The sequence below is a fragment of the Psammomys obesus genome, unplaced genomic scaffold, assembly GCF_907164565.1.
Source record: "Psammomys obesus unplaced genomic scaffold, mPsaObe1.curated_primary_1811, whole genome shotgun sequence".
In the NCBI taxonomy this organism is placed as follows: domain Eukaryota; kingdom Metazoa; phylum Chordata; class Mammalia; order Rodentia; family Muridae; genus Psammomys; species Psammomys obesus.
In genome coordinates this window covers 17749146-17757667 of record NW_026596051.1, presented here as the reverse complement: position 1 = coordinate 17757667, position 8522 = coordinate 17749146, and the positions used below count along the sequence as shown (strand labels likewise).

Below are 8522 nucleotides of genomic sequence, written 5' to 3'. Positions count from 1 at the left end.
ATAAAAAATAAACAAATTAAAAAATGCCTTTGACACTACATCCCTTCAAGGGATGTTTGACACTACATCCCTTCAAGGGATCAGAGCCATGGAAAGGCTAGACACGGAGCATATGTCAATATAATAAAAACTATATAACAAACTTATAGCTGACATCATACTAGAGAAAACTCAACGTATTCCCACTAAGATCAGGAATAAGACATTCTTTCCACTTCTATTCCATACAGTACTTGAAAACAGAATACAAGAAAAGGAATACCAATAGGAAAAGAAGTATCTCCTTTGGCAGATGATACCAATTTTATGCATAAGAGGTCCTAAAGAATCCACCAAAAAATTCTTGGGGCTGATAATCAAGTTCAGCAAAGTTGACACACAGAACCTGTGAATAAACTTAACCAAGAATATTAAAGACCTCTATAATGAAAGTTTTAAGACACTGAAGAAAGAAATTAAGGAATACATTAGAAGACAGAGACACTCACACTTATGATCAGAAGAATATCTGGCCACCCGTAGAGGTCCAGAAATGTATATGGAGGCACAAACAGCCAAAACACTCGAATGAAAAGAGTACCACAAAAGGTTACATCACACATGATTTCAAATTATACTAGAGCTATATTAACAAAAACAGCATGATACGGGCACAAAACAAACACACAGACCAAGGGAATAGAATTGAGGACCAAGATACAAGTCCACGCAACTACAGTTAACCTGAATTTTTACAAGGATACCAAAAATACACACTGGAGAAAAAGAAAGCATCTTTAAAATGCCAGGAAAACTGATACAGAAATGAAATAAATTAGACCCTTCTCTCTCACTATGTACAAGCTCAACTCCAAATGGATCAAGAACCTTAACAAAAGACCTAATACCCTGAATGTACTAGAGAAAAAGTACATGCTTCAACTTATAGGCGCATGAAAGAACTTTCTGAATAAGACTCCGATCACACAGGAAATATGACCAACTACTGGAAAATGGGATCTCATCAAACTAAAGAAACAGAAGTGTGTGGATAGATGGTCTACAGAATGGGAGAAAATCTTTGCCAGTTATTCATGTAACAGAGGACTAGTATATACAATCTATGAAGAACTAAAAAGGCTAAACATGCCAGGCAGTGGTGGCACACACTTTTAATCCCAGCACTTGGGAGGCAGAAGTGGGTGGATCTCCGAATTCAAGGTCAGTTAAGACTACACAGCGAGACACTGTCTCAAAAACAAATAAATAAATATAAATAAACAGTAAAAAAAAGATACATATTAAAAACAAAAATTCAATGGAAAAATAGGTCTGTGGGACTGAACAATTTCCACCAACTTTGGATTACCTTTAGGACTGGTGATGCTGCTCTGATCCAGTGCTTAACTTGAAGCAAACATGACATCTTGGCTTCCATTCCTAGTGCATGTGTCCATGTATACATGTGAGCCATTTTGGCTACCATTTCCTCTTAGCCACCCACGTTTTTGTTTTTGGAGACAGATTTTTGTGTATCCTTGGCTGTGCTGAAACTCATTTTGTAGAACAGGCTAGCTTTGAACTCAGAAATCCACCTGCCCCTCTACCTCTTGAATGCTGGGATTAAAAGTGTTTGCCACCACTGGCCCACATGCCATAAATTCACTTATTTCTTCTATGGGTAGCTCTATATAGGGTATTTTCTATTTTTTTTCTTTGAAGTATTTGAAACTTATTTTTAATCTTTTTCTTCACAATGTTTTAATTGTGTGCATTTGTCATTATGTGTGCATTTAGATTTTATAACTCAACCCTCTCCTGTTGAGACAGGGTCTCTGTACAAAGCCCTGGTTGTCTTGTAACTCATTATGTAGGCCAGGATGGCCTTGAACTCAAGAGATCCAACTCTTTCTGCCTTCTGAGTGTTGGGATAAAAGGTGTGTATCACTTTGCCTGATTTAGAACCACTATTTTAAGCTTCTTACCTATAAACTCATTGTCTACCTTTCTTGGGTTTCTATAGATTACAATTTCTCCTAAAGCTGCATTTTTCTTTCTTTTCCGCATAGGCTGTGAAAATCTGACCGGGTGCCAACACTGAATTTTACTTGACTAATATGGAAAGTGTTTGGGGGCAAGCGGTAAGGTTAGTTTGATCTAAGGTGTTTTTGGTTTTATTCTGCCAGTGTTAGCCCCTCTATTGAGTGATGCCCTTCTGAGGACTTCCAGTGCCCTGAGTGCAGGAGCAAAAGGCAAGAAAAGCCAAATTCCTATGCTTAAAAAACAGGCCACACTAGGAACTTTCATCTGTAATGATCCATGGTGCCTTACACAAACGGCCTGTTTCTAAAAACCAAGCGAGGTGGTGCATGCTTTTAATCCCAGTATTTGGGAGGCAAGGAAGGGGCAGGTAGCCCTCTGTTGAGTTTGAGGCCAACCTGGTCTACAGAGGTAGTTCCAGGACAGCCAAGGGTACACAGAGAAACCCTGTCTTGAAAAACCAAAACAAATGTCTAGCTCCAGAGAGCAGCTTATATTGTATTTACTACTCAGGTAGCAAAGGGATGGTTGTCTGTGTACCCAAATATGCACCTCATACAAACAACCCTTGAGGTAAGCCCAAGCACTTCTTACCTGACTGCTCTAAAGAACCTCTACTGCCAGCCAGGCACGGTGGCATATGCCTGTAGTCCCATCACTCAGGGAGGCAGAGGCAGGCTGATCTCTGGGAGTTCAAGGACAGCTTGGTCTACAAAGTGAGTCCACAACAGCCAAGACTATACAGAGAAACCCTGTCTCAACTCCTTTCCCCCAATAGAAAAAAATCAAAACAAAAAATCTACTTCCTAGTGGCTTCACTTGCCTGCTGCTTTCTAATTGTATGTATGTATATTCTTTGTCCGTACCTTTGAAAACTGTTTTACTACTTGGCACCAGTCTTCCATACACCATTACACATGGGACTTCATATTACCCTGCTTAAGAGAAATGTTGGAAAAGCCTTGCCGTTTTCTGATGATCCACTGCCTAGACTCATGTAGTATGTGCAAATGATTCAGCTGAAGGCCCTGGTGGCTCTTAGTTTGTCTCATCTCCAGAACCTTAGCCACAGTAGTAGCCTGTCTTTCTCCACCCATGGACTCCATATTGGTTTTTGACAGTACTAAGATCTGTAAATTGCCTTTGCTGTTCTTGGTGTCCCCCAACAGTGCACCAAGTTTCCTTGTCTCGTCAGTCATGTGCTACCCGTATGAAAACACAGTATGGCAGGAGTGTCTGCAAGCTGGTCCCCAAGAGGGCCCCTCTTCAGTGTATGTATGAGCATGTTTCACCAAGTAGCCAAAATTTTCATTCATCTCTGAACTATTATCACGTTCACATCAGAGGTGGGTCCAGAACAGTGCTAGCCTGGGACTGCAAAGACACAAAGGCATTTTCGTTGACACCTGGGGACAACTTAGGAGGATTCATGTTTAAAACAGAGACAAATTTTAAGCATGATTGCTTCTGCTTCTCACTGCCACAAATACACTGCCAAGCATGTTGTCAAAACCTATAGTGCCAACCCAGGAGCTATTCAGTCCAGGTAATGGAAATGTATTTAATCTTAAAACAAGCAAAAGAACAATAAAACTCTTGTAGGCTGGTAGTGTGGTAGATATTGCTGCTACTTTCACTATCTTTCCCCACTACCTGTTTTGTTGTTGTTGTTGTTGTTTTTTAATCCTTTTAGAAAACAAAATTTGCTGTCATGTTTTGTGAAATGCAGGACCACTGAAAAGCTCATTGCAACTTGGATTTGGGGTTTGTTACAAGCTCACCACAGAAAGTCCCTGTCTTAGAGAGCAGGAAACTTCCCAAACTACTTAATCCAAAAGGCCCCAAGTTAGCATTGATATTGCTATTCAAAGCTGCGTTCTGAATGCACCCCCTCAAGCCATGAAGTGCAAGACACTGACCCTTGCCATCTAAAGACAATCCTTACTCAAACCTGCTCAGCAGATACAAAAGCAAGATGACTTAAGGGTATCAGAAACGAAGCAGTCCATGCTTTTTCAGCTTATTTCAGTGTTTGGTTCACTTTAGTCGCATGGGTATAAGCAGTGGTTTGAATGAGAATAGCTCCCCAAGAGGTTCATGTTTGAATACTTGTCTCCAGTTGATGGAACTCTTCCAGGATTAGGACGTATGGCCTTGTTGGATAGGTGTGCTATGGGGCAGGCTTTGAGGCTTCAAAAGACTAGCACTATTCCTAGTGTCTCTTCAGTTCTAGTGTCATCCCTACCTGCCTGCTACCATGCTCCCCACCATGACAGTCAGAGATTCTAACCCTCTGAAACCATGAGCTCCAATTTAAACACATTTTTCTATAAGTTGCCTTGGTCATTGTGTCTTAACAATAGAAAAGTAACTAAGACAGTACATAAAGTTGAATGAAAAAAATTCTAGTTGATATTTCTTTCCATCTATTACCTTATTTCAGATTTATATTAAGTAAAAGAAATAGTCAAACATGCCTGCCCATAGGCTCTGGCAGGAAGTCTTCAGCCTCCCTAGGCCAATGCCCCCTTTGGGTTTTGGTTCCCCAACTAAAAGTGGAATGACCATCCTGCTGAGCTGCAGGCATCCTGCAGCCTCTACAGAATGAAAGGGTTGCCCTCGAACTCCCTCACTCCCTACTTTGCCCTCTCCACCAACTGGGACCACAGGCTTCTGTCTGGCACTTTTTGTTCTTCAAACTGTGAAGTTATGCACCCTTGATGACAGAGCCAAAGAAACTTGAGGTTTCTAGGGAAACTGGAAGTTCATTCCTAGCAGTGAACAACATATGGCTAGGAAGCGTGAGGAACTGGCCTGTAGCATACCACTATGGATCTGTAAGTGCTCAAGAGCTGAGGGATAGGTTCTAAGAGTATCTGGGCCCCAACATGTACTTGCTGCTGGGGCACCGAGGTTTTCCCATCACCATTATAGTGCCAACAGTTCCTGCTGATGCTACATCTGGAGACCCTGGGTTCCTCTTGGCAGGTGGCTTGGCTCCAGTGGAAGAAGTCGACAGTGTCTGGGGTCTCCTGGGAGGCAGTCCCAATGCTGGGTCTCTAACCATTTCCCCAATCAGGAGACAATGCCAGTATCCCTGGGAATAGAACCAGAATCTCTGCCCTTTCAAGAACACTGTTCATCAAGGTCACAGCCCTGCCTGCTTTTCTTTGCTGAACTATCTATCCCAGGAACACAGGGATGTGCTGCTTTCTAACCTGGAAAACAAAAGAAAAGAAGGCAACTTATTTCATACCTCTTCTAGGTAACTGACTCACTTCCTGTCCTTTGGTGCAAAATCTTCAGAAGGCTAGGACCTACTGTCCCCTCCCTCCCACAGCTGTTCCACCGGCTTGTCAGTGTCACTCTGGGTCTAATGAGCTTCCCACCTCAGGTCTCAGTCATCTTCTCTAGATGCTAGATGGCTCACAGTTAGAAAAATATGAACGTATTATGTACTGAGGTGAGTGGAAACTAGCTGACAACCCGGAAGCAACTGTGTGAGCTTTCTGTTAACTGTAACAAAGATGGGGCTAACCAAGCTAGGATTATTCTTTCACTTTTCAGTATCATTTACTTTGTTCCTAATTTAAACCCAAGTAAGCATTCCTAATTTTTCATTTTACTACAGATTCCAATTCTTCTCCTCAAAATGTGGATAGGTACCTGCATACAAGGCCATAGGTAACCCTCTGCTCCATGTTTTGAAGGCTCAGTCTCTATTCCATGTCCCAGTGACCTGGGCATAAGCCCCAACCCCTGCAGCTCCCTGGTACTTCTTGGCATGAGCACATGAAACCTAATCATTTGGTTCATGGTTGTGTCCTGCTGACTTCTCTTTTCTGGTACCTGTACTAGCCTGGTGTCCAGAAGACAAATGAGGTTACTATGAACCCTGAGACTGAGGAACGCCAAGAAGTGACTTTGGGATTGGTGGCCTTGGCTCCCTGGGAACAAGTTATCACCCATTTGACACCTCCCACCACACCCATCATCCCCAGCAGAAAGCAACCAGACTGGGTCTCCTGCTGTACTAATGTATTCCATCTTTCAAAAAGAAAGACATGATTTTAATATTACTTAACAATATGTTAAAAAAGTAGCCAGGCAGGCCTCCGTGTTAATACGGTTGTACGCTCTAGAACAGACTTGATGGTGTGAGTACTGGGTGGGTTTCTTGTTTTTAACGTTCTCATTCTGCAAGGGGTCTTACACAAGCTGGCTACAAGTCAGGGGGTCAAACACAAACAGCGCAACGTGTACACTCGGAAACAGTAGATTGTGAAAGAAGACAAAGGAGGCCTGCCCGCCCAGCCCGCCTTGGGTGGGACACAGGGCACATGGGAGCTGAGGGATGGCTGACACCCTGGCGGGGACAGATGACAGGACAGGGCGAGATGCAGAGGCGACAGAGCCACGTGGATGATGCAAACTCGTCTCTGGCCACGGCCTAGGCCTCTGAGGCCGTGGTGGTGGAGGAACTGGCGGGAACTACTGTTCCATTCCGACAGCACAGAGCTACAATCAAAGAAGTCTCACTCACAGACTACACGCACACAAGCTAACAACGCAGGTCGAGCAGCAAGTTCTCGGTCTGGGGGTCTCAGGCCATGGCATCCCACCCTACACACCCTGGGTGGGTACCAAAGCTCTGGGGAGCCAGTGAGGGGCTTGGCTCTTGAGTGGCGCAGCCCAGCTGCCTCCCACATATCCCTCTCCAGGCAGTCCTCATTCAGTGGGCAGCAAAGGTGGCTTTCTTCAAGCTAAAGTTGGACCAGTTGATGGATAGTCTTTGTCGGTTCTGTCTAGCAGAGTCCAAGCAGAACCTGCCAAAACAAAAAAGCAAATTGTCACAGAACATAGCCTACACCCAGTTTGGCAACCACCACACCAACCTCTGATTCTTGCTATTAAGTTACTGGAGAAGCTCAGTGAGGTTTGAGGTCAAAAGTCTCCATGTTTGATGGAGTTGTCCCATCTTCAGGACACTGGCCAACTAAGCGGCTTGTACATTTTCTGGTGCTGTCATCTGATACTGTGTTTAGGTGACAGACAATATAGTATAAGAAAAGTAGCATTTACTGTAGGAAAGGGACTGAGTATTACTAAAGGGCTCAAGGAAACCTCTTCTCAGGTGATCATCTGAGAGCAGCTGACATCAGTTACTATTCTGCCTGAGAAAAGGGCTAGGGTCCCACTACCTCCCTATCTCAGAGACTCCAGGGACTGAGGTAGATTCTGATGCTCTATTTAAGCCACTACCCAAGTCACAGCCTGCTTCCCAGCAGGAGGGTGGACTGTTGGGCAACATAAGGTCAGAAGCCACCTCACAAGAGGCAGGACTCCAGGACAGTCCTGCAGCAGGTCTTCCTATGATACATAATTCACAGTCTTGGTCAACAGCATGAGCTCACTCAAAACAACAAATTTGTTCAGGGTAAGAAGCCACTGGCTGGCTCAGCCTCCACAGCAGCCATGATTCTCAGGAAGGAAGACACATTATGGTTACTTCGGCTGGGTATGCAGGAAAGCCACAACTAGGGTCACAGGCTAATAACCGCTTGACAAGGACCTTGTATCATAGGAGCTGCTAGAAAAAGCAGGCTTCTAAGCTTAAAGATGAGGTTGCCAGGAGGCAGCCCGCAACTTCTGTAACTGACCAGAAGTGCTACAAGCTTTTTAAGTCTTATAGTCTGTGGTAATCCTGCACGCTGTCTTGATGACACACAGGCAACCATGGCCACACAGACTCAGCAGATGTCTCTGATGTTAATGTGAAACAACATTTAGAGAGTAAAACCCAAAATTTGTATAATTTTTGTGTGTTCGAAAATGTTTCCAACTGCTTCAATGTACAAATTCTCTTAGCTCATGAGTCATACACCAGCAAGGGTAGGCTGGGTCTGGCCCATTGCCCACAGCAAGTGGGTTGCATCAAGGGCATCAGCTAGGTCTATATGTCAAGTGGCAGTTTTGGCCTGTCTTAGTTATTCACAAAATAAGAATTTACTATGATGAGAAAGGTTACAATACTCTGCTCTCCACTCCATCCAAGGAGACATGTCCTCTGTACATGAAGGCCTTCAAACTTGAACCACCTGCCAGCTCTGTGCTGAGCCACAAGCACTGCAAGCTAAATAGCTTCTGAAAAAAAAAAACACCCTTTGGGAGATGGCCCAGTAGTTAAGAATCCATAACAAAGATACACATATGGTTCTCAATACCCATTTTGAGTGGTCCATAGCTTCTTTTAACTCTAGCTCCAAGGCATCGGATACATATTTCTGTCTTCTGTGAGCATTCTCACATAAGTGAGTATGCACATGTGCATAGAATTCAATAAATAATAAAAATAAATAAAGAAAATCTTTTTCAAAAAGAATCAGCCTTTGCCCTGTTTCTCAGGCAACAGTTAATTTGTGTATTAATGATGGAAAGAGTATTTTCTTTCTTCTTTTCTTCTTCTTCTTCTTCTTCTTCTTCTTCTTCTTCTTCTTCTTCTT

General features: G+C 43.4%; 1 protein-coding gene across 2 annotated transcripts in view; it reads right to left on the bottom strand.

Annotated features, from left to right (window-relative positions):
• Window positions 1-6045: 6045 nt before the first annotated feature.
• The window catches only part of Fam193a (family with sequence similarity 193 member A), a 76342-nt gene continuing 73865 nt past the window's right edge, over window positions 6046-8522 (bottom strand). For both annotated transcript variants that reach the window (XM_055623891.1, XM_055623892.1), the window contains exon 20: window positions 6046-6845. In XM_055623891.1, coding sequence (XP_055479866.1) covers window positions 6752-6845 — 94 coding nt within the window. In that variant the 3' untranslated portion in view covers window positions 6046-6751. The remainder of the gene's footprint in view (window positions 6846-8522) is intronic.